The sequence below is a fragment of the Xiphophorus maculatus genome, chromosome 10 (genome assembly GCF_002775205.1).
Source record: "Xiphophorus maculatus strain JP 163 A chromosome 10, X_maculatus-5.0-male, whole genome shotgun sequence".
NCBI classification, from domain to species: domain Eukaryota; kingdom Metazoa; phylum Chordata; class Actinopteri; order Cyprinodontiformes; family Poeciliidae; genus Xiphophorus; species Xiphophorus maculatus.
Genome location: NC_036452.1, coordinates 1389752 through 1416847, shown reverse-complemented (window position 1 = coordinate 1416847; position 27096 = coordinate 1389752). Strand labels below are relative to the sequence as shown.

At 41.5% G+C, this 27096-nt stretch overlaps 2 protein-coding genes across 8 annotated transcripts; both read right to left on the bottom strand.

Moving 5' to 3' along the window:
* Window positions 1-455: 455 nt before the first annotated feature.
* On the bottom strand, window positions 456-11833 carry LOC102235932 (cdc42 effector protein 1-like). 3 transcript variants are annotated; one of them, XM_005811609.2, is made up of 4 exons: window positions 11552-11833; window positions 5591-5685; window positions 4910-5395; window positions 456-1772 (listed from the first exon to the last, which is right to left on the bottom strand). In XM_005811609.2, the coding sequence occupies exons 3-4, from the start codon at window positions 5373-5375 to the stop codon at window positions 1123-1125; spliced, it is 1116 nt and encodes a 371-aa protein (XP_005811666.1). In that variant the 5' UTR covers window positions 5376-5395; window positions 5591-5685; window positions 11552-11833; the 3' UTR covers window positions 456-1122. The 3 variants fall into 3 exon arrangements, with proteins under 3 accessions (XP_005811666.1, XP_023196944.1, XP_023196943.1); XM_023341176.1 differs by having other exon boundaries at window positions 4910-5685; window positions 11508-11832; XM_023341175.1 differs by having other exon boundaries at window positions 4910-5685; window positions 11552-11832.
* Window positions 11834-23779: 11946 nt separating this feature from the next.
* On the bottom strand, window positions 23780-27096 carry LOC106700032 (probable endonuclease 4). 5 transcript variants are annotated; one of them, XM_014473547.2, is made up of 8 exons: window positions 27028-27096; window positions 25873-26000; window positions 25371-25580; window positions 25118-25300; window positions 24795-24926; window positions 24611-24715; window positions 23919-24048; window positions 23780-23848 (listed from the first exon to the last, which is right to left on the bottom strand). In XM_014473547.2, exons 2-8 carry the CDS (start codon window positions 25997-25999, stop codon window positions 23782-23784), a joined length of 954 nt encoding a protein of 317 aa, XP_014329033.1. In that variant the 5' UTR covers window position 26000; window positions 27028-27096; the 3' UTR covers window positions 23780-23781. The 5 variants fall into 5 exon arrangements, with proteins under 5 accessions (XP_014329033.1, XP_023196947.1, XP_023196945.1 ...); XM_023341179.1 differs by lacking the exon at window positions 27028-27096 and adding an exon at window positions 26926-27005; XM_023341177.1 differs by lacking the exon at window positions 27028-27096 and adding an exon at window positions 26686-26956.

Sequence of the window (27096 nt, the reverse complement as noted above, 5' to 3'; positions counted from 1 at the left end):
AGAACGTTGCTGCTGCAGAACAGGAAGTGTGAGGGGAACCAAGCGAACGGCAGGCTGGGTAACTTCTACATAAAGCAGTTTTTATCCGGCCTGAAGGTGATCTACGCTGCTCCTTTCGGCGCGCCTCTGATTTCCATGTCTTAGTTTCTCCTCAGTCTCTTTCTCTTGGAGCCGGTTTCTCAGAAATGGAGAACCGATCTTTACCAACACTGGACCTGTGTTGCTGTTTGCAGAGCAGCTTGATTAGAATTAAAAAGGAACCTTTTATACAGAATGCATGTTTTTATATTTCCATTCTGGTTTCTACTGCTTCTGAAAACGGCCTGCGGTAAAAAAAAGACGTTATTTGGCAATGACTTTGTTTTTAGAGTCTGGAAAATGAGCCGTTTCAAAAACCCCCCGATTGTTGAGTCACACTGCGCCGTTACCTAGCAACCCCAGCAGAGCTCCAGCATGTTTGGTCAGCTGGTTTTCCTGATGTATGCGCTGTACAATGGCTGCAGGAAAAGACAAGAGTTTTGTTGTTGACTCACCATCCAGAAAGCATTTTCTACGACGGCACATTAGGGCCATCGAAGATGGGAAAATAAAACAGGAGTGGTTACTGTTTGCCAAGTTTTGAGATTAATCTCAGAAATTTTCTTGAAGTGACTTGGAGTTTCAAAAGTTTGCTAGAAAAAAGAGGTTAACTTCACAAATTTTCTAGAGACAACTTTGAAATTTATGAGTTTCAAAATTTGCGGAACTTTAACATTTTTTACTTTTTCTAGAAAACTTAATTTATTAATTTCAAGATTTCTGAGTTTTCAGGTGGAAATTTACTCTTTTTCTGTCTATAAGAGCCCAAAATAGGCCCTTATAACTTGCTGCATTCTTGTTCGTTGCACAGGAGGCGCCACTTCTGCCTTTCTAAGATGTACAGTTGTATAATTGTGCATCTTTTTGCAGCCATTTTCACGTAAGCAGCAAATTGTTTGGATTTAAAGTGACAGACGCCCTAAAAGGCTCATTCTTACAGAAAATCTTATGATTTTGTGCAAAACCTAACGGACATGTTTGTTGTTGAGTCCTGACCTCTTCCAGGAAGGTCACCGTCAGGAAGGTCCATTTGGTTCCTTCCTGTCAGACTTTGATTTCGTCCTCATCGTCCATGAAGCTGTAGTTTATTTTCTTCGTGGGCTGACTCCGGAGCTCCTCCATCTTGTTCTGTCCCTTTAAGAGGCCGACGCCGTAGTGGCGTGCTAGCACGTCGGTAGCGCTTTGAAACCGCTCGCTCTCCATCCGGACCCCGACCCGCTCAGCAGAACCCAGCAGCACGTCCGGTACTTCCCCGGAGAATCCCCTCACCGCGTTTTCCTCCTCACACCGGTGAGGACTCGTCCCGCCGCCGCCGTCGTCCTCCCGCAGCAACGAGTCCACGAAGGACACGGTGGCAGAACCGTCCGACCCGCACGCCGACTCCGCCTCGCCCGCCCGCCACACGGCGGCGCTCTCCTCCGGGTGCCCGTCGATCAGGCCGAACACTTCGCTCATTAGGGACGGGCCGAGGTCAAAGGTGAAGGTGTCCAGGGAGGCGAGGGAGGGCAAGGAGTCGGAGTACGCACCGCGGGTTGTCCGTTTGGGTTCAGAGGTCACGATGGCGGCAGAGCAGGCGGACAAGACGGCGTCGGTCTGATCGGTGAGAGAGCCGCGGTGAACGCTGGAGGAGATGGACGGCTGCTGGCGCTCCAACCGGGACAGACGAGGCAGAGTGATGAACCCGGACTCCGGACCTGAAGAACAGAACATCAGAACCACCAGAACCATCAGAACATGAGAACCATCAGAACCACCAGAACATCAGAACCATCAGAACATCAGAACACGTTTCATCAGCAGTTTTCCTGCAGCCATCTTGGAGCAGAGCAGTAGGAAAACGATTTATGGTTTTAAATGTTTGACCTCTAAAAACAGCAGAAGTCACCAGTGGTGGCATCACTACTGCTAAGCCGCTAATAGCAGAGCTAATGTTTCACTTAGCTCTCATTGCTAACTTTGATAGCACACTTAGCTTCTGCTAAAGTTATCAGCTAAACTCAGTGGCTACAAAAGTGAAACCAAGAGTGAAGGTTTGTTAAAAGATTCACTTCCTGAAGAAGTTCAAGTCTGCAGAAACTCAGAATAATTAATTAGTCGTTTTGTCATTGATGCATCAACAACGTAGCCTGAGGCTCAGCTAACCTCTCCCTTGTGATTTAGTCTCACTGCAGGCAGAGATTAGAGATAGTTTAGTTTAAAGCACATGCAGTAATGGCCAAGTCAAAGTCCAGACCTAAGTCCAACTGAGACTTGAGTTCTCAGATGTTCTTCATCCAGTTGAACTGAACTTGACCCATTTTCCAATCATTATTTTTAAAATATAAAATCCATGTTTTAAACATTGATGATTTCTTTTCCTGGGCAGCCAGGCTCTACCTGTTGGTCTGTCGTTTAAAATGACAATCAAACTTTTTGTAGTTTATGGTTGAAACTTGACAAACTGAAAAGGTTTCAGTGGAGACAGAACAGCTGCAGCTCTGCGGTTTAAAGACAAAGATCTCTATCAGGGTGAAGCCAAACTGCACCGCAAAATGATTTCTGTTCAGATGGAGGCGTTTTATTTCTAATCAGAGTAAAATTATTACCAGCATAACGTTCTTACAACGGAAAATATTCAATACGACAAAAAGGATTCATCTTTTTATAACCAAGCTTATAGTAAGTATACATTTCCTGACTTAAATCGACTAAATAACAAACAAAAAAAAGCTTAATTTTTTACATTTCTTTCTATCTTCTTGGCCTGTTAGTAATTTAGACTCTGATTTTGGCCCATTGACAAACCATTTGTTAAGATAAAACCTTTAACTGCTCGTCCTCATTGATGCGCTATGACGCGCGGATCCAGCAGGGGGCAGCACAGCCTTTCCTGGACAGCTTTGGTACCAACGAGGGGCTGAAATGTTTCTGTTGGCCTTCGCAGCCTGTGGCATCATGAAGCCATGAGCAGAAAACCACCAGCTTGAATATTTTAGAAACCAACAGGATCTGATTTCCAACTCCTGAAACTGAAGATGGAGTGAAAAATATTTTACATTTAAGAAAAATAAAAATCGTGTCTGTAAATCTGTTCTACTTAGTACTAATGGCAGCTTTAGTTTCACCTGGTTGTTTCTGTAAAAAAACAAAATAAAAAAACTCATTAAGTACCTTTTCCATCCAATTATTACTCAATTAATCCAAAAATAGATATATTGCTATTAAAATGATTTTTAGCTGGAGATAAATCCTTTGTTACAAACGATCAAATATTCACTAAAGTTATTGACTTTTAGGAAATTCCTATTTTAAAAATGAGGGTTTAGCTACTAGATGAAGATGTTTCTGCAGTCATTAGCTTTGGGGTGTGATTACTTTTCCATTAGTCTCGTTTGGTTTGGATACGTTTGTTACCTTAAAAACTGAAATCATAATTTCTTCCAGTCATGTTTGTTAGTTTGATGATCTTCGTATTGAGTACATTTTGTTTTATGATGTTTTATTTGAGCGGTTTTATGGTTCTGCTAACGCCCCGTTCATCTCTGCTGGAAAACCAGCATGACATCATCTGGGTCTGCTCTGCTATTTTGGGATTAAGACGGGGAGCGCCACTAAATCCCAAAATTGTCCCAAGGCTCAACTTTAAATGTTTTCCCTTCAGATGAAACTGCAGCTCTGTTACAGAGTAAAACAAGGGTAAAGGTCAGATGAGTCAACCGATGTTATCTTAACGCTACGGACAACAAGCTACCGTCTGGGTTAGCTGAGTTCAGTCCTCTAGAGACAGATTTGTCCAAGATGTCCTCATAAATCCCCTCGGCTCACAATCAGCAGCGTTTGTTGTGAAAACAGAGATGGAGCGGTCTGGACTTCACACACATGGCTCAAGCAGTCGGGGTGTGTGTGTGTGTGTGTGTGTGTGTGTGTGTGTGTGTGTGTGTGTGTGTGTGTGTGTGTGTGTGTGTGTGTATGAAAGGCTTAGTCATTTAAATGCAACACACTGCTGTCCCTTCATCTGTAGGTTACCTATCAAGTTTCTCTTTATATTTCCTCTCTTCGTAAAGCTACCATGAACATTAGCCAGTGGTGGGCGCTCCTATGCTAATGAGCTAATAGCAGAGCAAATTTCTCATTGAGCGCTGTAGCTTTATGCTAACTTTGAAAACGGTTAGCGCTATTAGCTTCCCCTAAATTAAAGTTTTCAGATAAAGCGCTACTGATCTGCTGGGAGCTAATTTTTCGTTTGCTCCTTTAGCGTTTCTGCTACCTTTGAAGAATTTGCTGCACTTCCCCTAATAATTTAAGCATTCTGGATAAAATTATAAAGAGCTTTCAATTTGTTTTTGCTAAATTCAATGTTGGTGTAGCTAATGTCCATGATTAGTGCTTCAGGGTTAGAGCAGATAGCCTTTTGTTAGCAGTACTGCTAACGGAAAAGTCCGCCACGGGATTGTATGTCTGACTAAAGTGCCAGTGATGCACTACGACTTTTTATTTTCAATGGTTGTCTTTGTCTGATATTTAAGCAGTTTTATGATCTAAAAAGTATGGAGGGCAAGAGCAAAAACAGAATAAATTTATAAAGGAAGATGCTGTAAGCTGGGTTACAGGGGCAGTAGCCCAGGGCCACAAGGTTTGGGGAGGCCACAAGATTTTTCTTTCTTTTTTAAATAAATTAATTTGTCTTTACAGTTCATTACTTTACATGTATCAGTTCATACCTACTGCTGTATAAGACTACCTATTAATGTTCTGTCATTCTCACCAACCTGTCTCCAGCCCAGGGCCCCCCGCCCAGTATGTCCGGCCCTGGCTGTGAAGACATTAATACCGGGAGGTTTTCCCGACTCACCGTAGGAGCTCTTCTCCCGGTCCGGCGGGGATCCGGGGAGCAGCGCCCTGGCGGCGGGACTCCCGTTGGGCGCGTCGACGTCCAGCCGCGGGAGGGAGATGGCGTTCTTGATGATGGGCGACACGGCGGGCGGCGGCGGCGACAGCTCCTTCGCTGCGTCCCGGGGTCGGTTGTCCGAGCCCCGCCGGATGTGACGCAGCGTCCTGGAGAAAAACGCGCCGATCTTGTTGTCGGGTGAAGAGACGGAGACGGAGTCGGCGTCGCCGTTGCCGCTGTTGGCCGACCCGCCGTGGTTGCTAAGGAAGGACGTGTCTCCGAAGACGTCGCCGCCGCGTCCCACGTGCATGGTGTGGCGGAAGTCGCCCAGCGGAGGGCTGATCATATCCGCCGTCAGGTCACCTTTATGGCGCCGCCGGCCGGGGGACACCAGGCCTTTGAGGCCGGACAGCTTCTCCTGAAGATTCATGACCACAGAACCTGGTGGATCTTCTCCCAGGAAAGATCCGAACCGAAACCAAAAAACAAACCTCAGCTCAAAGTTTGGTCCTAGTCCAAGTTTTTCCAAGATTAAAGGGCAAATCCAGGTCTGCAGGACTAAACGGTTTATTATTTACAAACCAATTTCAGTCCCACTTTATGATTTGATGTTTCGCATCATTGAAGAAGTTAAATTTTCAGAACCTGAGGGATCCGGGTTCAGTCGGGTTCAGTTGGGTTGGTTCCTGTTGGTTCTGCAGATCGCTCCAAGGTTCGGCCTGGAAACAGGAACAGGGCATCTATGGAGAGGAGAGACATCTGTGTTAAACCTGGAGACTCTGGCTGTTTCTCATCTGCTGCTGTATTAATGTAAATATGAAACATTGTCTCGGTTCAGAGACGAATCAAAACGTTCCGTTTTCCCTATAAATCCGTCCCAGAAGTTTTTAGGATTCCAAGTGTCCGCTGGCGTGGAACCGGCTAAATTTAGCCCTCAGAATCTGCCCCTCTTCCCACATGGGAGGACTTTGTGCCTCCGTCTTCCTGTTGTGTCTCGCTCACATTTCAGCAGCCGGACTGTCAGCTGCCTGGGTCAGAACATCGGATCAGTTCAGGAACAGGCATACAGACAGGAAGAGATGATAATTACTGCAGCCGATGCTCAGATTACTGACTATAAAACCCACAGAATGGATCCAAAAAATCATTTTATTATTGATTTTTATGGTTGTATTGTAAAAAACGTTCAGAGTAATTATTAGTAGCCCAAATGATACATCGTAGAAATTTTCTTTTTAATTCGCTCCACTCAAGACTTGTGCAGGTCAAGGGTCAGAAAAAGGGAAGCTAATATCTCTGCAGACCCCACACATCCTGGACACAAACTGCTCAGGTGTTTGTCTTGACACAAAATAAAAACTATAAATATTAACCAACCTATTAGTTTTAGAAACAATTTCTCTTTTCAGTCTTAAACTCATGCTTTTCTAACTTCCTGCGGTAGTTAGCTGTTATGGTCGAAAATTAGCATTTTTAACGACTTTTAGTAGCTTTAGCAATATTAACGGACCGGACTGACAAACCAACACAAGAATAGGTAGAGATCATATCTCACTATTACTTTAAAAAATAGCCTCTAAGTGGTTTAAACTTGTAAACGCTGCGCAGCTAAAAACTACTGATATTTTTAACTTCTGTTCTAACAATATGAATAGACCAGACGGTCAGATAAATGTAAAATATGTGTTAATTATTATTTCTGTTTCCTGCACTGCAGCTGAAAATGTTTTTTAAAAGTTTGTTTCTGCATCTATTTCAGTAAAGTTTCTACATCCTTCAGGCTTTAAACCATGAAACTAGATAAAGTTCCATTTTTAACTCATTTTTCCAGCATATGCCGTCACTGTCCTAGTAATTCCTGTTGATAATTACAGTAAATTTTCTTTTTACACTTTATCTCTACTGTAAAACTTTCTGCTTAGTTCTGCTTTTGTTCATGTGTTTGCTGCCTTTCTTCTTCATAAGTCTTTGTAAAACATGCAAACCAGCTTTTTGCCACATGTTTTCTGTTCCAGAAGAGTAATTGAAATCCTGTCTAAAAATATTTTGATAGCACAAAGAGCTAAAAAATGCTCCTCTGTTTCTCTTTAGAGGTTTTTCACAGCAGCTAAACGTCTGCAGGCCTCCCACCACACCAAGCCCGGCCTGGCGGCATTAATGAGCCGCTACGGTTCACAACACGCAGGATGGCATCAGGGCCGAGGCGGCCCCTGACCGCAGACCGGGCCGGCCCTGCGCCCGCTGCCCAGGGCGGCGCTGGCAGAGGGGCGTTGCAGACAGGCAGCAGAGCAGCAGGCGATGAGGAAAACGGGATTCCCCAAGTTTTTAAAGCCTAAACTCATCCCTAATACAATTGAAACCAAAAGTTTACATACACTAATGATACATAGTTTTTTTCACACTGAGGTAAAACAGGATGTTACTACTGGCAGAAACGACAAAGACGACGACAGGAAGTTGTAGGATGATTATGTTACATGATTATTTTTTTACACCTTATCGCATAAACAAACTTATTCACATGTGATTTTAATTGCGTTTCTTATTTAATGGAAAAACCACATTGTTTTTTTTCTATTGGCGGATAATAGATGAAGTTTTGTTCACATTTCTAATGGAAATGCAGCTCGTGTGAAAAAATGCGTGTCTTTTTATGAAGTGTTTGTAAACTTCTGGTTTCAGCTGTAACTCCAGGAAACGCAGGCAGGCGTTCCTAATTACTCTGAGGTAAACCGCAGATGTAGTTTATCTGGATATAATCCCATTAAAAGATCTTAAACCACGGCAGGAAGAACCCCTAAAACTTCCTGCCAGGCATTTTTAATGATCAACTCTTCTTCTCTGCTCCTCGCTGAAACGTTTATTATTAGCTACACAGAATCCTAGAGATTCAAAATGCCATGAAATATCACAAAAACATGCCTGACAGCATTAAATCTGAAGGTTTAATGGTTTAATCCCAGATTGTCTGTCTTTGTTTTAGATATTAGAAAAGTAGGGAGGCGTTGACAGCAGCCTGGATTATCCTATAATCCTAGTCTCTCCCATCATCCCTCTGCTCAGAGCCTGTTAGCTGAGCTCCCAAATCTAATTAACTTGAACAAATTAATTAGAACAGGAAACAGGGAAAATACAGCAGAGTAGAAAAACGTCCTAATTTAGAGGAATTAAAGCTGTGAACTCACGATGAAGAGCTGAAGAGAAGCTTTCCCAGACAATTTAACAATATTTAAAATTATAATTATTTCTCACTAATTCTCATTGTAGACAGAAACTGCAAAAAATCAACAACATTATATTGAGGCTTTTCTGACATAAAAACAACAAACCATAAACTATTTAAAGTCTTTCATGAACAGTTATTAGCATGAGCGTATAATTCAAACCCTGAGGATTAAATCTGTATATTTTTTATCTCCTTAATTTGCTGTAAAACCTTTTGGACCAAACAGAACAAAACTATAAAAATCAACTCCAGTTTCACTACTCTGCTAATATTTGAGCTAATCTTTAGCTTAACGCTTTAGCTAACTTTGAAAACATTTAGCAAACTTAGCTTTGCCTGAATTAATTTCTTAGCATAAATTCTAAAAGTTAAATAATTTACTTGGATATTTTTGTAAACTTTCAGCTGAATGAAGTTACTTTTGGTTTCTGTCTGTTAAAAATTCTTCAAGTAGTTTAGATATTTATATTCATGCTATTATTTTAAAGTCTGTTTAGCATTTTAGCATAAGCTTCTTTATTGTTTTCTTCAGTAGTTCTTTGTGCAGCGCCCCCACAGGCGGGGAGGGGAACAGGTTTCTCAGTTAGTTTGGTTGTTATGAACTGCAGCAGCTGAAAATGTAACAAATGTTGCAGTTTTCAACCTGAATCTGCTGGATTATCAGGTGGGAAAACAGACTAAAACTTCATTTGCTGGTTAGTTAGTTAAATTCAAGTTAATTCAATTTGTTTAAATTTTTAAAAGCTAAACTACCAGAGGAAGAACTGCAGTCTAAGCATCCATCTAAAGATGCTGCGGTCCGGTTTTTCTCCCTGATTTCATTCTTCGGAGACTCGATCCAATGTTCCCGTGTCGTTAGAGCAGTTTATTCTTTGGATGGTTTTGTTAGATGTAAACCAGAGTAACCACAGTCTGAAGGGAGCCGTGTGTGTTTGAACACATTCCTGAGCAGAGCATCACTCGGTAGAGTCTCCATTACGACCATCTGATTGAAACCATGTTTGGGATCCTTCTCTTCTCCACGCTGACCTCCTCCTCTTCCTCTTCCTCCTCCTCCTCCTCCTCCTCCTGTCTGCCATCCTCTAAATTACATCAGGTTTTCATTTATCTTGTTCTTAAATTTATGTGAATTTCTGCTGGTTTTGTTTCAGTTAAATCCACATTGGACTGAATATTTTAACTCAAGTCTTCCTCTCCTCTCGGTTACTCACTAACCAGGTGAACAAACACGCGATAAGGCCACGATTTTCAGGGCCACCGCTTGACTTTCAATTATGCTCCTATTTTCACCATCGGCTCTCAGTCCGAGTCCAAGAAAAACAGCTGCGTTTCCTCCGCAGCCAAGAAAAAACACTCGCATGCCTCCAGAAAATGTCCAGCCTCTCTGTTTCCTGGCACTCCTGACTTTCCTTCTTTGTGTTTGTGTTTCTGTCGACTTCCTTCTGTTCTCGCCTTCTCTCTCTGACTTCTTATATGTTACAGATTAAAACGTTTCAGATATCGATGCTGTTAGTCACAGACTAATGCAGGAGGATTATTAAAAAGCTGCAGATATGGATTTAATAAAATCTACTGACATTATTAGACAGTTTCTCTGATTGATGACACATAATGAGCAGTGGTGCTCCCAAAAGGTGGCCACGGGGGGCCTGGCCACCGCTAATAAATGGCCCTGTAATAAATCGTATTCATGTCATTCAAACCATACAGCCTTGTTTTTTAGTCAAGACAGAAATATAAAACCCAATAAATACATAAATAAGTGAATAAATTTATATGTCATAATTTAATAAATCCTAATAAACATTTTCTGAGTGATGAAGAGTAAAAATCATTATAAAAGGAAACAAACTTTATGCTCACAAACAACAACTGAAGTCCTACTCTGTTTTTGTCTCTGTAAAAATCTCCCTCCCTTTTTCTTTGCAGCCAAATTTCCTTTTAAATTGTGTAACTGCTTATAAAACCCAATTATTATGTTTGCCCTTTAATCTGCAGTCGTTGGCATCAGGACCAAATTGTGTGCTTGAAGCTCTTAACAACACGGTGCATCCGTTCACAGGGGTCAGAGGTCACTGACAGACGACTGGACTGCGACCATTTGCTGACAGCTGCTGGTGATGTCAAAGGTTTCCAAACTTCACACTGTGAGGCCAAAGACAGCAGGAGAAGCGCAGCGAGCTCCGCCGTGTGAAAACCAACACGGCCGATTTTCACGTCAGTCACACCTGGAGGTCACCAGGGGTCAGAGGAACGTTGGGACCTCAGGAAACATTTGTCATCAGCTAACAGTGCGCCGTCGCTACTGGAAATCATTTGGTTACAGGGAAACATGCATGTGCTAACCACCTGCTGCCGTGACAAATAATCCCAGAAGTTATCGCGATAAACAATAATATTGTTGTTTTCAGACCATCAATAAACTTTAAATTCTATTGAACATTTAACTCTGGAACTGGAAAATATTTTCCAAAGTAAATAAAAACAACAACAAATCAAGTTAATCATGAAGTTTCTGCTGGTTGAGGCCGAAACACCAAACTGAAAACTTTCATCATCCAGCAGAAAGAGAAAAACAATAACTGGAAATGATTGAGTTTCTTTTCATTTATCATGTAATGAATTGACTTGTTGCTACAGAACCAGCAGGATCCGACCCAGCCTGTTTGCTATCGGGTTTTGTGCGGCCGTCTCTGGTTTTTATTGATCGTTGGTGTTTGTTTGCTGCAGGGCAGCAGCCTGACATGGTGGTCCCGGTCGGGTCAAAGGGCACCGAACCCCAGAATCACGCCCCCCTCACTGAGCCCTGCTTGTTTCTAAATTTAAAGCCTCTGGTTGTTTAATGTATTTCACAGAATCGGAGGCGTTTCACAGGCGTGTAATTACAACCAAACTCTGCTGAAGTGTGGAAATAAAGTGAATTATTGCTGCTGCTCCTGTTTGGATATGAATCTATGAATCTGCTGCAGACGGTTTGATCATTAACACCAGAATAATACGGCTTCATCTGAAACTGCAGCTAATCTGTTCAGCTTGAGATAATAGTCTAATAATTAATCCCAGCATGCCACAGCGGTGATATTAGGCTGTTTTGAATAACTGGTATTGTTGCTCAGCCTCCTCTTCCTGTTTTCTTGTTGTTTTATCTGTAACTTTCTGCTGGTCCACCTGAATAAATGTTATTTCTGCTCTATTCTTGTCCTCTTGGACGTGGAAAAATGTGTTTGAAATGATGCAGCAGCAGCAGCAGCAGCAATAAAAGCCCCTGAATGAATCACACTTACTGCAGACAAAGCCTCTACATGACCAGGAAAGTTCAAATGAGTTCACAGTTACCTAAAAACGAGGCTGGATTCCCGCTAAGCGGTTCGGACGCTCACCTGGCCGCGGCGGACCGGGATCCAGGCTGGCTGTGCTTCCCGCGGACAGGACGCGCGTTTCGGGTCCGGGTGGTCCGAGCGAGCCGCCGGAGCTGTGGGTCTGTCCCGCTGGAGAGTTTGGGTCTGCGGGGCGGAAAGGGGCGGGCTGAGCCTCACATACCAGCAGAACCCTGGGAGAGCCGCTCCAGAGCTGCACATCCAAACCCGGCGATCAGGATCGATTACTGATTAATTCAACTCAAATAAATCAGTTTCCTGATTTTTAACGTCAGCAGACGTCATCAGATGAATGTCTGCTGACTTTCAGCGCGCTGAGAAACTTATGAAACATTTTAGTCATGTGGAATAATTAGGACACCCTGGAGTTACTTTCTGATTCATTTGAGCAAAACTGAGACATTAAGCTACATTTATAAAAATATATGTTTTTACATATTTGTCTCCATGTCATGACAGTTTGTTGTGAGATAATCTGTAAAAGATAATCCCCTCCTCCTGAATTATTACTGATCTCTGCAGAAACAAACCACTCCCATCAAAAACAGCCAATCAGAGCCAGGAGGAGGGGCTTAACGCTGCCAATCAGTCTTATACTTGCGAGAAACACCTGTTACAGGAAAACCATTTATCCACCATCATCAGTAGCTATGGCAACTAGCTTGAGCATTCACAACATGCTATGCTAGCTGCAAAGTATTAGATTGTGATTGGCAGCACTAAGACCCGCCTCCTGGCTCTCATTGGTTGATTCTAGCTAGTTGATTCTTTTCTAGTGAGAAATAAAAAAGAACAGCCAACATTTATTCAAATTCTGGGTGTGAATGACAGAACATCATGACTCAGCATTTAGGAGTTATTTAAACAGGACAACCACAAATCCAAAATGGCTGCAGCGTGTATAAAAAGTTACACAAATAAATGCTTTACCAAATATCCAATTCATCCTAAAAATCCAAAATGGCTGACATGTGTGATCAGCTGCACCTGGTTACCAAACTACATTGTTGCTTCACTCCTGCAAGAGTCATCATGTCACTTCCTGTTTCCTCACTTCCTCTATGAGACTCAGATCTGTATGAGGAGCTTTTATATTGTCAGAAGGAATCTCTCTGATTGCCATTCACACTCCAGTCCGGTAGGTGGCGGTAAGTCGGTTTGTCAACCAACAGTAAAAACCTAGAAGAAGAAGAAGAAGAAGAAAAAGTTGCTTTTGGACTTTCAAAAATACCTTCCTGCACACAATAAGCGGTGGGTTAATTTTGTTCAGTATTATTAGTAAAGCCTCTCATTGTTTTAACTATTTTAACCAATTTTACAAATTCAGTTTCCAAACCTTTCATTTATAAAGCTAACTGTGCTAACTGTCCAGTTATAAAGCTAACTGTGCTAACTGTCCAGTTAAAAAGCTAACTGTGCTAACTGTCCAGTTATAAAGCTAACTGTGCTAACTGTCCAGTTAAAAAGCTAACTGTGCTAACTGTCCAGTTATAAAGCTAACTGTGCTAACTGTCCAGTTATAAAGCTAACTGTGTTAGCTCAGCGCTACCAGCCGCACCAGAACTCCATCATAAAACAAGATTTGGAAATCAAGGATTTTATAGTTTAATGATTTTATGTGCTTTGTATTAATATGCAAACAAATTGGGTTTTTTTGTATATTTAGTTTTGTGGATTTTCTTTTGATAACAAGGTTGAAGCTACAGCTAAAGCTACAGTAAACATCTGTTTTGGTTAAATTTGGGGTTTTTGTTTAATCTTTTTTTTACCTCTTTGTTGTTCAGATTTTATTTTTTGAATGATTTAATATTCCTATGAAATTTCTATTTTTTATTATGATTATTTATTTTGAACAGACAATAAATAGTAAAATCAGAAAAAAAAACAATTTTACACAATTTATTCAAAAAGCAGGCAGACGTTATCATTTTGAATTCAGGCTGATGCCTTTTGAGTCGGCAGGAACTGTTGACTTTGAAACTTTTTTGTTTTTTTTGGTCTGAATTGAAGCTGAAATGCTTTTTAACTTTAGTTTATTTATTTATTTTGCTTTGATTTAAATAGAAACCAATTTTCATAAACTTCTTGTTGTGGTCAGCAGTGTCCAGTTTGGCTTTGTGCAGAAATGAAACTGTCCTGTTTACTGAAGAAAAATACTCAATTCAAATAAAAAATGGAGGTAAACAGTATTTATTAGCACTTCAGACGGTTTTAATGCCGTCCCATCTGTTGGTGAGCGCGTTCCTTCAGACTGCAGATCGTGAGTCACGCCTTGTAATCTGTTTGTGTTGCTGCTTCTTAGCAACACAACAATTAGTAAATCCCTCAGATTTCCCAACCTGCACCTGAAATCTGTCCACTGCGGCGCGACATGACGACGTGATCCTGTTGGTTTGACGTCCAACGTCACGTTTATTCCAACCAGGACAGTTTTTGATTTATTTAAAAACTTAAATAAATTTATTTTAAAACTTTAATCAAATTTATTTTGATTTATTGCAGCTGCCGCCGTTAAGCTTTAAATCAATATATCGTCTCTATCGCCGTGTTGTTTCTTGAAAGGATGGAAACGTTTTCATGCTGAAGCAGGAAGAACTCAACAGGAAGAGGATCCCATCCTGACCTCTGAGGTCAGCAGCACTGACCTGCTTCCTGTCCGTTCTCCGCTGACATTTTATCTGCTTTTCCTGCGTTTTAATAAAAATCACATTTTTAGACATGCAGACATTTTAAAAGCTTAACCTAAGTTATAGTCTAAAGCTAATCTCTACCCTAACTTAATTCCTCCAGGTAAATTCAAACTCGTTAATTAGAGCTAGTTTTATGTTTAGCGCTTTAGCATTTTGCTAACCCAAAAACATTTAGCGCATTTAGTTTCTGTAGCCTTAATTTATTTAGTTTATTCAACATAAACTATATGTTGAATAATTAAACATTTGTGTTAAAATGTCAGTTATTGACTGTTAAAAGTTCTTCAAGTAGTTTGAGATTTATATTTATGCTTTTATTTTGAAGTTGTTTATGCAGCATTTCCGTTTCCTTTCTTGTTCTTCCGTTTTTAGGAAAACTTTATTGAGTAAGTGGCAAGTGTACAATACAGCTAGAGGTGCTAATTGAACAAATGAATGCAATAATTCACATATATGAATTGTTTTGGTGCATTAAGTGATGTTTATTTTTACCCAGAATGCAATGCTGTTGCAAATTTAGCCCTGTGGTTATGTTGTATCTACTCATGATATCTGTCAACACGGTGAAAGTTAGCGCATTAGCGTGTTAGCATTAGCACAGCTAATGTTTATGGTAAGTGCTTTAGGGTTAGCATAGCTAACGTTTTAGTTAGCAATGCCCTCCACTGGTTTTAGCTTTGCACTTTAAAAAAAATACTTGAACAGGCAAATTTTCCACAAATAATCTGCTGTTGTGTTCCAGAGTAAAATCTCTGAATATGTCTGTTTATTAGCGAGCGATGTGAATCGTTCATCCTGAAGTGACCCAGTTTGGTTCCGTTCTGTGAGTCCAGTTAGATTCAGGTACCAGAACTGGGATCAGCTGTCCGAACTTTAAAATGATTCTAAACTCTAGAGGAGGATTCATCGCTGGCATGAATCTGGGCCAAACCAGCTGGCTGTGTGTCTGAGACCAGGCTTGCCACCTTTGACCCTTGACCCCTCAGCGCCCCCCATGCAGGATTCGGTCAGGCTGATCGATCCATCATGTGACTTTATCTCTGAATCCTTGCTGACTGTTCCAAACCTTTGGTTCAGGTGTTGCCAAGGAAACGGGCCGAACCAAAGAACCGTTGATCTGCCTCACAGAAACCAGTTCATCAGGAACTTTAACTTTTTAGTCTTTATTTTTTTAAAATGTGTCTATATAAAATTATTTTAAAAAGAATAAATGAAATCAGGGACTTTTGGTGTCACATTTTTATGGGAAGAGATCAAAGCCACAGGGGAAAAAACAATCGGACTTAAATCTCAGAATTATTTTTTCCTCTGAATATTTACTTTTTTTTGGATTATGACTTTTAGTATTAAAGTCATAATCCTGAGAAAAATTCTGAATTAATTTTGTTTTGGCCTTAATCCTCTTCTGTACATTATAAAGTTGGACTCCAGATTTTTGTGTAAAATAAATCCAAGTTTATTTTATACATTACATTATTTTTAATGTGACTGCAGTAAAATCCTTTCTCTCCTAAGGTTAAACACGCCCATATTTTCATTTAGATATGATTGTGTTTCTATGAAATAACGATTTGAAGCATAATTTTTTTAATTTCCCTCAGATGCGATCGCAGGCGTGGCTGTAGGATGAAGACCGGAGCAGAACCTGTCTGACCACATGAAGTAGGAAAAGCAGCACATCCTCTGTTTTCCCTGAGGTTAGCGGCGTTCTGTGCCCCCTCCCCGCCTGTTTCTGCATCCCTCTCCTCTCTCTCTTGCGCTGCAACCCAACATAAACAACTTCTGTCCTGAAGCATGTCAGCTATTTGCTCAGAAAAGCTTTTGGACGCCGTTCAGAGTCCCTGAAGGGAGGCAAGATTACAAATTTAGTGCTTTTCACAATCTCCCTCCGCCTGTTTTCCATTTTTCTTGGTCTAAGTTTGTGTTTCTTCTCTAAACTCTCTCACGACTCGATCGTTTCTCACTGATTTGAGTTTTGTCACCTTTGGATTTGACCTTTTGTTCCTGCTGCTCTGGTCGGTTTAACAACATGGAGCCTCTGGATTCCTATCTTGTTTGCAGATTTGTCAGAAACCTTCATCACTTTGCTCTGATTAAGGCTCAGCCTGACCAGCGTTTGATTCACACAGACTTCCAAGCAATCCCAGTTTGGCGTTTGCTTATCACAGGCCTGTTTGGGAAAGCTTTTCTTAGAGTAATGACCCAGAGTGTTTGTTTTCCTGACAGCAAGAACGCATGAAATAAGATCTTTATGTGAGTGATGAGGGTCAGGATGCAGAACGTTGAAATTAAACAGCTTGTTTCTTGAAAACAGATGCATGAAATGAGCAGGAAACAAAAGAAAAAACTTCACCTTCGTACTAGTAGAAAAGCGTTAGCTAGCATGAAGCACAACCAGGTGAATAACAAATGTTTTTCAAGTTATACACTCAGGTAAACTACAGGTGGGATGTTGACTTGGACAGCTGCGCAAAAATCAGTTAATCAAGTTAAAGGAGCAGGTAGTTTTTTTTAAAAAGCAAATAAAAGGACTAAATGTAGCTAAAATACGTTTACAAGCTGATGACACTGTGGTTTATAAAGTAGCCTGGACAGATACGCAGGAGCGGCAGGGAGCTAATTTTTCTGTTTTTTAGATTAGATATTTAGTTTATTCTAACTAGATGTTTAGTTAGAAGCTAATTATTTAGTTGGCTAATGAGTTTGAATTTTAATATTTAACTTTTTAGCTACATATTTAATTTGAGCTCAATATTTAGCTTACTAGCCAAATATTATTTAGCTTGCCAACTGTACATATTTAGTTTGTAGCTAAATTTTTAGTTTTGTAGCTAAATAGTATTTAGCTTGGAGCTAAATATTTAGCATGAAACTGTGACATCTATAGATTAATAAATAAATGGTGAAAATATGACTTTGCAACATTAAAGCCATTTTTGTCTATCAGGTTAAATAAAATAAATGATTATTATTTTTTGGGTAACTTTACAAGCGGCTCCTCAGGGAAACCTGGACCTGAAGCGAAACACTGAAGCTCCATGTTGCTCTTTAAGAAGCACTTCAGAGTTCAGTCGATCTTGTCGTTGTGTTTCAGCTGCAGGTTCCTCTGCAGACGCGTTTCGCTGTTTTGTTGTTCTGCTCACAGTCAAAGACTAATTTTATCAGCCTAACAGGGGAACAAAGGAGAGCAGGGGTCAGGCGGGGTCAAGACGGGAAGAGGAACGGCAGGTTTTCCTTCCTGGAGCCGCCCATCGTTTTCTGAAGCCACATATTTTCCCCTGAGGAGATTCTGATAAAAATATCTTATTCAAATAATTTAATCTCACTGAAAAGCTTCATATTTAACAATCGCTAACATCTAAACCTACTTCCTGCCATCAGTAGGTGTGTGAGGAGAGAAGGCGTTACAAGAGAACATTCATCTTCAAAACCAGAGAAATATCCTAAAATAGTTTTTATGAGGCACAAATGGGAATGAAAAGATATTTATTCAGCCTCTGGCGCCCTCCTCCTCCTGCACCCAACGTTTCATATGCGAGTCAGTCTGCTGATGGACGTACTTACGGAAGATTTGAACTAAAGATTTCAGGTAATGAAATAACAGAAATGACTTAAATTACACACCGTAGTGTGGCATCACGTTTGCCAGATGTTTCTCAGTTACGTTCTGTGAACAAGTTCGTTTTGTTTTGGCTAAAGTTCAGAATGTTTCCGGTTTGATTCACAAAGACAGAAGAGTTAAATATAAAGAGGTGAAATGTTGGTGAAACACTGAAAACCTTCAGCGTTCGACCACTGAACTTTTACACTTTTTGTTACGTTGCAACAATAAACCTGGAAGGTGCATAACTGTGAATTTTTTAAAGGGCCGGTGTCGCGCATCTGTCCACCATGTTTTCATGTTTTTCCTCATCAAGAACAAACCTGGAGTGTTGCCTTGATTCTTTCAAATCCTCTAATCACCATGGCAACCATTCAGCTGTTCAAAACGCCTGACTGGACCTAGCCCCGCCTTCGAGGTGCAGCCCCCCCCACTCAGCTCCTCCAGACTAGCCAGCAGCAATTAGCAACCAGCTGCTGAGCTCATTATAGGAGCTGCTGCTCAGAGCAACGCTGGTAAAAACATTAATAGAGGAACCATGTTGGGACCACTTCCTGGAGGCGGAGCTTCAGAAACAGCAGGAGTTCTTAAAGAGACAGAGGCCCAATTTCAAGGTGTTAAATTACCCCTCCATTTTTATGCAAAAATGTAGGTTTACTAGAAAAACCTTTTGAGTTTAAAAAGTAAAAAATTGTCTAGAAAGAAACAACAGAACATTTTTAGATTAATCTCAGAAATTTTCACGTATTTTTTAGATTTTAAAAAAAAATTATTTTATTACTTTTGAATCTCAGAAACTTCTAAATGAATCTAAACAGAGTTTACCTGGTTCTGGTCAGCTGCTCACCTGCTGCTCTGTCTGACGTCCTGCTGTGAGTTTATGTTTATTCCTGCTGGTTTTTCTTTCTGCTCCTTTAGCGTCTGAATAAGCATGAGATTGAAACGTTTCCAGAAACCATTTTTCATCTGCAGAGAAACAAACAGAAACAAAACGAGGAGCAGAAACGACGACTTCCCGCTTAACTTTGACCTGATTTAAAGAGACAGCGACTCCATCCATCCATCCATCCATCCATCCATCCATCCATCCATCCAGATTACCATGAAAACTGTCCAGACATGATTATTATCCATAATTACTGGTAATCTGAATTATTATCCAGTTATTTTACTTTTGGGAAGATGAGATAATTTTTTTGAACTCATTTTGCTTTAAATATCCCAGTGGTTTCATCTTCTGAACTTGGAGTTTAAACATTTTAATCCTAAATGTGAAAACCAGACGACGTCGCAGCGTTTCCAGGCTGAGTGATGTCACAAACGACCGGCCATAAACCTCAGCTGGAAATCCCCGCCGCCGGTTTTATTTTACTGACTCCGCCCTCCTCCGGCCTCCATGGCTTTCACACAGCGAGCCGCAGGGTCGTGGGGTCGCGACGCCCATTAGCTTCCTGACAGGAGCAGGGGCCGGGTTCCCCCTGAGCGGCCCCGCGCCGCCTGGAGGGCCGCCGCTGTTTGTTTGCTCTGCGGCGTTTCCGTGAATTCTGACCCAGCAGGAAGTGGGACAATGGACCATTGTAGGAAAATACTTTCTGCTGCTGCAAAACCCGACAGGAAAGGACAGAAAGACGGACAGACAGGAGGACAGAGAAACTTTATGTCGCCTTGGTGACCTTTGACTCCTCCAGATTTACCTTAAAGGGGCAGTATTATGTGTCTTCCAGGCACATCATGTCCATCCTTTCATCCATCAATCATCCGTCCATCTGTCCATGGACGTTTGCAAGATTACTTTCAGCTGTAATTGAAATACTATATATACAAAATATGATACATGTAAATAAACTTAACTTCCTGATTTAACACCTTGAAATTGGGCTTCTGTCTCTTTAAGAACTCCTGCTCTTTCTGAAGCTCCGCCTCCAGGAAGTGGTCCCAACATGGCTCCTCTATTAATGTTTCTACCAGCGTTGCTCTGAGCAGCAGCTCCTAAAATGAGCTCAGCAGCTGGTTGCTAATTACTGCTGGCTAGTCTGGAGGAGCTGAGTGGGGGGGGCTGCACCTCGAAGGCGGGGCTAGGTCCATCCAGGCTCTCTGGACAGCTGAATGGTTGCCATGGAGATTAAAGTGTTTCTCAAACAATAAGTGAGCTGAGGTGTTTGTTCCTGAAACTCTGCTCAGGTTTCTGCGTTCAGGTAAAAACTTTGAGCCATTAAACCGACGCAGAGAAGGAATGAACAGATCAGGCGGAACGAGCTGCTGAATGTGATGTGTCCCAGAGCAGCCGTGGTGTAAACTGTATAGACCGCTGTGTTTAGTTGACCTTTCCACAGAGCGGTGACCTCTAGAGCTGTGATAAAAGAAACCGCAAGCAAAGAGTGTTAGCATGGTGAGGAATGTCTGCCAGAGCCGTGGAGCTCTCAGCAGGAGCATGACTGACCCAGCATGTACTGGCTTCCAACACACACACACACACACACACACACACACAGACACACACACACAAAGCTGCACACTTTTACTGCAGCTTTGCATTAAGAGTGTCATTATTTAATGGCAGCAGTCATAAACATTCATAAAGATTCCTTCATGTTCATGCCAGTCTCATGCTAACCCTTCAAATAAAGAGTTACCAAATATTTTTAGAAAAGTTGCATCCTGCAGCGTTAAAGATCGGCGATCGGCCTGAAAACTGCAATCGGTGCATTAAACCAAATGTCTGAGCTGCTGGAGCTTTATGAAGGCGCTTCCTGTTTCTGTCGTTAAGGTTCTGGTTCGTTCGCTGGGTAGCATTCCTCTTCCTGAGCCAACAGGAAGCCAGTCCTGCAACCTTTCTGATGTTGATTTCTGCAGCGCCATCTTGGCCGTAAATCTTCCTGTTTCAGCCGGTTATAGCTGCGTCCACTCAGACGGCCGGCCCCTCGCTACACACACCGTCCTCAGGGAGAAACCCAGACGGTTTCAGAGCTGCAGGCCGACCGCCCGCTTTCCACCGGAGTTCAAACCGACTCATGATGGCTGCTGCAAAAATAAAGGATTGGCTGACAAAGCAGAACGAGGCTCACTCTGCCCTGAAGCTCTAATTTCTTCTGAACTTGTGTGTGTGTGTGTGTGTGTGTGTGTGTGTGTGTGTGTGTGTGTGTGTGTGTGTGTGTGTGTGTGTGTGTGTGTGTGTGTGTGTGTGTGTGTGTGTGTGTTTTGAGTTTACAGCCAGTACAGCAGATTTCGTCAGAGCTGGGCAGAGCAGGCTAAAATGAAACTCAAGTAAGATCAGCTCTACTTTTTGTCACTTGGGCCAAAAATAGTTTGTATAACTCAACAACAAATTAAATATGCAAAACTAAATTAAACTAAATAGTCAGATGTGATGATGGAAAAGGATGTGCAGATTAGTCTGGAAGTGAATCAGAAATATTTATTAATGTATGAATAATATAATATAAAAGGTCATTTGTGTCTTTTTCATCCTGTTGTATTTAGCAGATTCATTGTGGTTCTGACTAAAAGTCACTAAACTGATGAGTTTATATTTACTTTAAACGTAATTAAAACATGGATACTTTCTAACATTTTCCATTATCAGAAGATTTTGTAATAATTTTGCATTAATTAGCTGAACAGTCTGCGGGCCACATATGGCCCCCGCACCGCACTTTGAACACCTCTGCTGCAGTTTTCGTTTTTAGGTGAAGGTCAGAAAGTAAACTCTTCATATCGCGCGTTTAAAACCTTTTTCCCACTGTTACTATGGCAACCAGCGGGCGGATTCCTCAGCAGGAACAGAAACAAAAAGCTCCAGTTGGATGAAGATCGTCTCTGCCAGGCTCTAAAGGTTCATAACTGCAAATGGAAAATATTTGGAGCACAAAGCAGTGACTCATGTCCAGAGCAAACAATAACCCAGAACCTACAACATCTGAAGACGATTTCTGGCCCATTTGGTTCTTCTGTTTGTCCTAAACCCGATTAATTCTGGTTTTACGATGGTTTACTCTCCGTCGGGCTGGACTGCAGCGCACGCCGCCTCCGGCGGCAGCAGCAGCAGCAGCAGGCGTCGTTTCATGGCTGAAGACTCGCAGGACAGGCATTTCCTGTGGGCGGGGTCAATCTACCAGCCAGGAACACTTCCTGTCTCTGAGCGGCGCCGCGTCTGGACCGGCTTGTTCATGTCAAACCAAACTTGCTGCTGGTAGAGCGACGTGAAAACGTCTGACCTGAACGAACCCACGGTGGTGGCAGCAGCATGCTGAGGGGGTCTAGTTTAGGCAGATATAAGGTTCCATATTGATGTATTAAGTAGGAATAAATTAATTAATTTTTGTTCAAAAATTTCATAATTCATTTTATTTGTTTTGTTTATTTATTTTGGTTATTTGAAATGTTTTGCACTTCCTGTGTTAAATATTAAGAATTTAAAGTTTGAGAATGTTCTTGTATTATTATATGACTGCAAAATTATCTCAGAACAGCATTATTGTTTATCACGATAACTTCTGGGATGATTTATCGTCTAGTAATGTTTATTGTAACAGGCCCAGCTGCAGCTTTAACTAGGACACTTGAATCATAATTTATGCAGCTTCGTGTTTATCGTATAAAATCCACAGAAGCTGCTGAATCTGATGCTTGGTGTCAGAAAATGCCACGAAATGCTTGAAGCTTCGGTTCAACCGACTGTTTCACCTCGGGCGTCAGAAGAATCGGTTCCCTGCGAGGCTGACGGCGCCGTCGGGTTTCTGACCGAACGCTGGAGCAGCCAACAGGAAATGTGGGTCAGTGGGTTTTAACAACCCAGAAATAAAAAAACATCCCAAACAAATACAGGCCTGTCATGGTAACTAATGTTGCTGGGCGATAAATCGTCCCAGACGTTATCGTGATAAACGATAATTTTGATGTTTTGAGATCATTTTCCAGTAATATGATGATGCCAGAACACATTCTCACACTTCACCTGCTAATGAACATTTAACACGGGAACAGAAAGACATTTTAAATATCCAAAATAAATAAAACAGACACAACAAATAAAATCAATTATGAATTCTCTGGAAACAAAAATGACCTTAAAAAAGGATTAGTTGAGACCAAAACACCAAACTGAAACTTTTATCATCCAGTTTGTGGTAGAAAGAGAAAAGTGATAAATCATAAAAATGAAAATTGAGGTTTTTTTAAAGCATGTGGTTAATTGATTTATTGAGTCCAGTACCAGCAACCGGACCTGCTCAGCAGATGAAACCAAACAGGTTGGAAAATATAAATAAAAATATAGATTTTACCTTCACAAATGGAGGCATTATAGGATTATATTAAGGTTTTGTACAGAAAACTTGTCTTTATTTGCTGCTTTTCTTTCTCGTAGGAATAAAGTTTGTGGAGTATTTCTGAAAGGCTGCTGCCCCCTTGTGGCCAAACAAATCCCCGCAGGACCAGATTTATTGAAATTGTTTATTTAAGGCAGAAAACGGAAACATTTCTTTAAAACAGGTTGGATGGTGATGGAGCCACACAAAGAAATAAAACCTTGAGGACAAAGTCATAATATTAAGACAAGAATAATAGAGTTATATTTCAGTAATTATATTTTAATAAAGTAATATGACTATTATCGCAATACTGCAACGTTATGCTTGTATCATTTCGACTATTCTCTTAATTTTATGACTTTAGTGTCATGAACTTCTCATAATACTGACTTTATTTTTATATTAAATTTATTCTCAACTTTGACTATTTTCATAATATGATTTTATTCTTTAGTCTCGTAATATGAATTTATTTATTGTATTACTTTAGTCTCATAATTTTTTTAAATCTTCTCAATTTTATGACTTCATTCTCTTAATTTATTTTTACTTTATTTTCATAATGTTGTGACTTTATCCTTTAATTTTATTGTTTTATGTTCTTGCTTGGCCCTCGGTTGTTTCTGTTTTCTCTCATTCTTTATTTTTCTCACACAGTGAGTAAAGAAGCTCGATTTGCTCGGCGTCTTGGAATCCCGGCCTGCAGGGAAACAAAGATGGCGGTAAAACCTGAAGCTGAACCGTCTGTCGGACGGGTTTCCGGCCCTCACCGTCCGGGCGTCTCCAGGATCAGCGGGACGCCGTCCAGCCGCGGCTCGTTGACGACGTCCCGGAACGCCGAGAGCCCGATGTTTCCTTTCCGGATGTCTTCATGCCGGTCCAGGTTGCAGCCCAGTTTCCCTGCAGACAGCAGCAGACCAAGGTTGAATAAAACCAACAAACATTTTGGTTATAAAACTGTAATTAATGGGGAAAAACTTTAAGCAACTAGAACTAAATTGCACTAAAACTGAAGTTATAGTTATGATATCCTTTGTTTTCATGTTTATGAATCCATTTATCAGCCTTTTGAATTGATGTGAAATGTATATTTACCCCCACAGAAGCAGTTTACGGTATTTATTTATGAAAGACAGCAAAAGTTGGAGAAAATGATAACATTTTTTTAGAAAGGTTATCTTCTGTTAAATATTCATTTCCAAACGATGCATAAATAATCACATTGCCTTCATTTTAAAAAATGATGCACCTAAAAATTAATCAGCATATGAAAAAACTAAAACTATTGCTATAACTAAGAAAAACAAAACAATATCTAATTAATAAAAACTAGCAAACGCTGTAAAAACTAATTAAAACAAACTGAAATAAACTTAAAGTTAAATTGTGATGAAAACCCAGAATTATTGTAATCCTGCAGAAACTTTAGAAACGTGGATATTGCAGGTTTTTCCAGCTGGACCTTTGGAGTCATTCAGGTGAACCGCTCTCAGGTAGCGAAGCCCGACCTCCTGATCAAATTGATCCAACATGGCCGCCACGCCGCCGTCTGCTGCCAGGTCGTGACCTTCCCAGAAGAAACGGAAAACGATCTGAAACGTTTTGAGCTCGTGCCTCTGCTGTGAGGGGAAGTGGAGGAGTGTTACCTGCGGCGAAGGCGTGGCAGGTGTCCAGACACACCCCCACTCTGCTCCGGTCCCTGACCCGGTCGATGATCCGCCGCAGCTCACAGAACCGACCCCCCACTGTGCTGCCCTGACCGCTCATGTTCTCCAACACTGAGCCACAAAGAAACTAAGTATTTATGTCCAGTTTATGATGCTAATGTCTTAGTACACTTCAAATAAGACAAAACTACACGTAAATACTTGGTTAGTTTTAGTGTTTTGCAGTGCTTTTCGTGTTGATTGTCGCCTCGTTGTGCAGCAGAACCAGCTCTGATCTTTTTGTGCTTGTTGTTGCTCCGTACCTGTGACCACAGCAGGAGTTTGCTGGTGAGCGTGGTTGATGGCTGCGGCGATCTTGTCCAGGCACTGCTGGGTGGTGATGGCGCCCAGCGAGGATCCGGGGTGGAAGTTGTAGAGGCGGAGGCCGAGGCGGCTGCAGCGGCTCAGCTCGTCCACCAGCAGGACGCGGCTCTTCTCAGACACGTCTGCAGCGGAGCGGAGCGCAAACTCAGCGGACCGACCGACCCGAGGCGACCGGCACGCTGAAGGACAAACCGTCTTTGGGCGATCCGCAGTTCATCAGGTAGGAGCCGTGAGGCAGGATGTGAGCCGGGTCGAAGCCGAGCTCGGAGCATTTCTCCTGGAACCGATCTGCAGCGGCCGGGTCCAGCGCCGGCCTCTTCCACGAGCGCTGAGAGCCCAGAAACAGAGCGAAGGCGCCGGCGCCGAGCGCCGCGCTGGACTCCACCGCCTTCCAGATCCCTCCTGCAGAGACAGCACCAGTAGACGAGGTTATCCTGATTTATCTCTGCAGTTGGGCTGCTGGTGGACAAACTGACCACTTTTCCTCACTTTCTTCTCCTACTACTCTCCCATTTGCACAATTTACTGTTATTTAAACTGTTAACTTTCTATTTTCTGTCAGGAAAAGGCATCGGATGAGATGTTGCTGCCATCAGTTAATCGTTCTCCCTCTGCTGCTGCTGACATAAAACTGGACTGAACTCATTTCTCTGCCACAGAAATAAAATATTCTGCTGTAGGAAGTAAAGTTTACCTTGAATACCAACATGAGCTCCGATGTATTTGTTGGTTTTCCTGATCCTCCTTCGCCTGTCTCCTCTCTCCTCATCCTCGGTTTCATCTCCCAAAGCTTCACTTTTCCTTTTCCTCGCTGCTGCCATCCTGTCAAGGAAAAGTTACGACTTGAAATCACAGCTACAGATCTGCTTTTGTGATTTTAGTTCAGGCCCAAATGATCTGAGGTGTACGGAAGAATATTAGGGCCACTGAAAAAAGAGAAATCTGAATTTAATCTTAGAAATATGAGAGAAAAGATGGAATTCTGATTTAAAAACAGAAAATGTTGGATTTCTGGTATTAAATGTATAATTATGAGCAAAAAAGTAAATCTTTTGACTTAATTTTTAATTGGGGGTTAAATACATCATTTTGTGGAAAAAAATTAAATTCTGAGATTAAATCGGAATTCTGACAAAAAAAGTTACAATTCTTGGATTAAATTTTTAATTCTGGGATTAAAGTCAGAATTCCGAGAAACGTAAAATCAGAAACTGATTTTAATCTCAGAATTTTGACTTTATAAAAAAGTATTTTGGAATTATTTCTGGAGATGATCAAACAAAGAATGATTTTATATAAAATCAATAAAATTATGTATAATCCTGACCATCTTCTTTATGAGATTGTCTTAGAAAAACAGAGCGTCTTCAGTCAGAGGTTTCTTCTTATTCGCTGTAATACAGACCGCTACAGGAGATCTTTCTTGCCAATAACCGTCACCATCTACAATGACTAAAGAATTTGAACGACATTTAATTTGCCATTAGGATCAATAAAGTACTCTTACATTTGTAACGTTCAACTACAACGTAGTATTTAGCTACCAGAGCTAGGAAATGAACTCAGCAGTATCTCGTTAAAACGACAAACAAAAGAGAACGATTCCCCGCAGCTGCTTCTGGCTAACCACATGCCGTAAAAACGAGAAACTTTATCGCTTTTACAACGTGTAAAGATTCGGTCCTCTGACGGATTACGGCTTCTTAAAAAGGCATAAAAGGCTCCCTCCGACTCTCCATCTTCTCACTCAGTTTCTGAGCGACACTGGAACGCTTCCGTCCCGTAGAGACACTATGCAAAGCGGCGTGAAACCAGCGTGAGGTCCGTGAAGGTCAGCAGGCTGTTTTACCGATTCCTCCCGCCGGGATCCGGCCAGTCAGAGCGCTTCCCCACAACTGCTTCGGGCTGCCCACTGGAG

Bases quoted from the DNA above. Each gene is read 5' to 3' on its own strand.
- LOC106700032 (XM_023341177.1), bottom strand. The intron at 25,301-25,370 runs GTTTGTCCTTCA...GCTCCGCTGCAG, and splicing joins CTGCGGATCGCCCAAAGACG to ACGTGTCTGAGAAGAGCCGC. The intron at 23,849-23,918 runs GTGAGGGCCGGA...GTTTCCCTGCAG, and splicing joins ATCCTGGAGACGCCCGGACG to GCCGGGATTCCAAGACGCCG.
- LOC102235932 (XM_005811609.2), bottom strand. From the start codon at position 5,375: ATGAATCTTCAGGAGAAGCTGTCCGGCCTCAAAGGCCTGGTGTCCCCC. The intron at 1,773-4,909 runs GTGAGTCGGGAA...TCTGTTCTTCAG, and splicing joins CCGGGAGAAGAGCTCCTACG to GTCCGGAGTCCGGGTTCATC.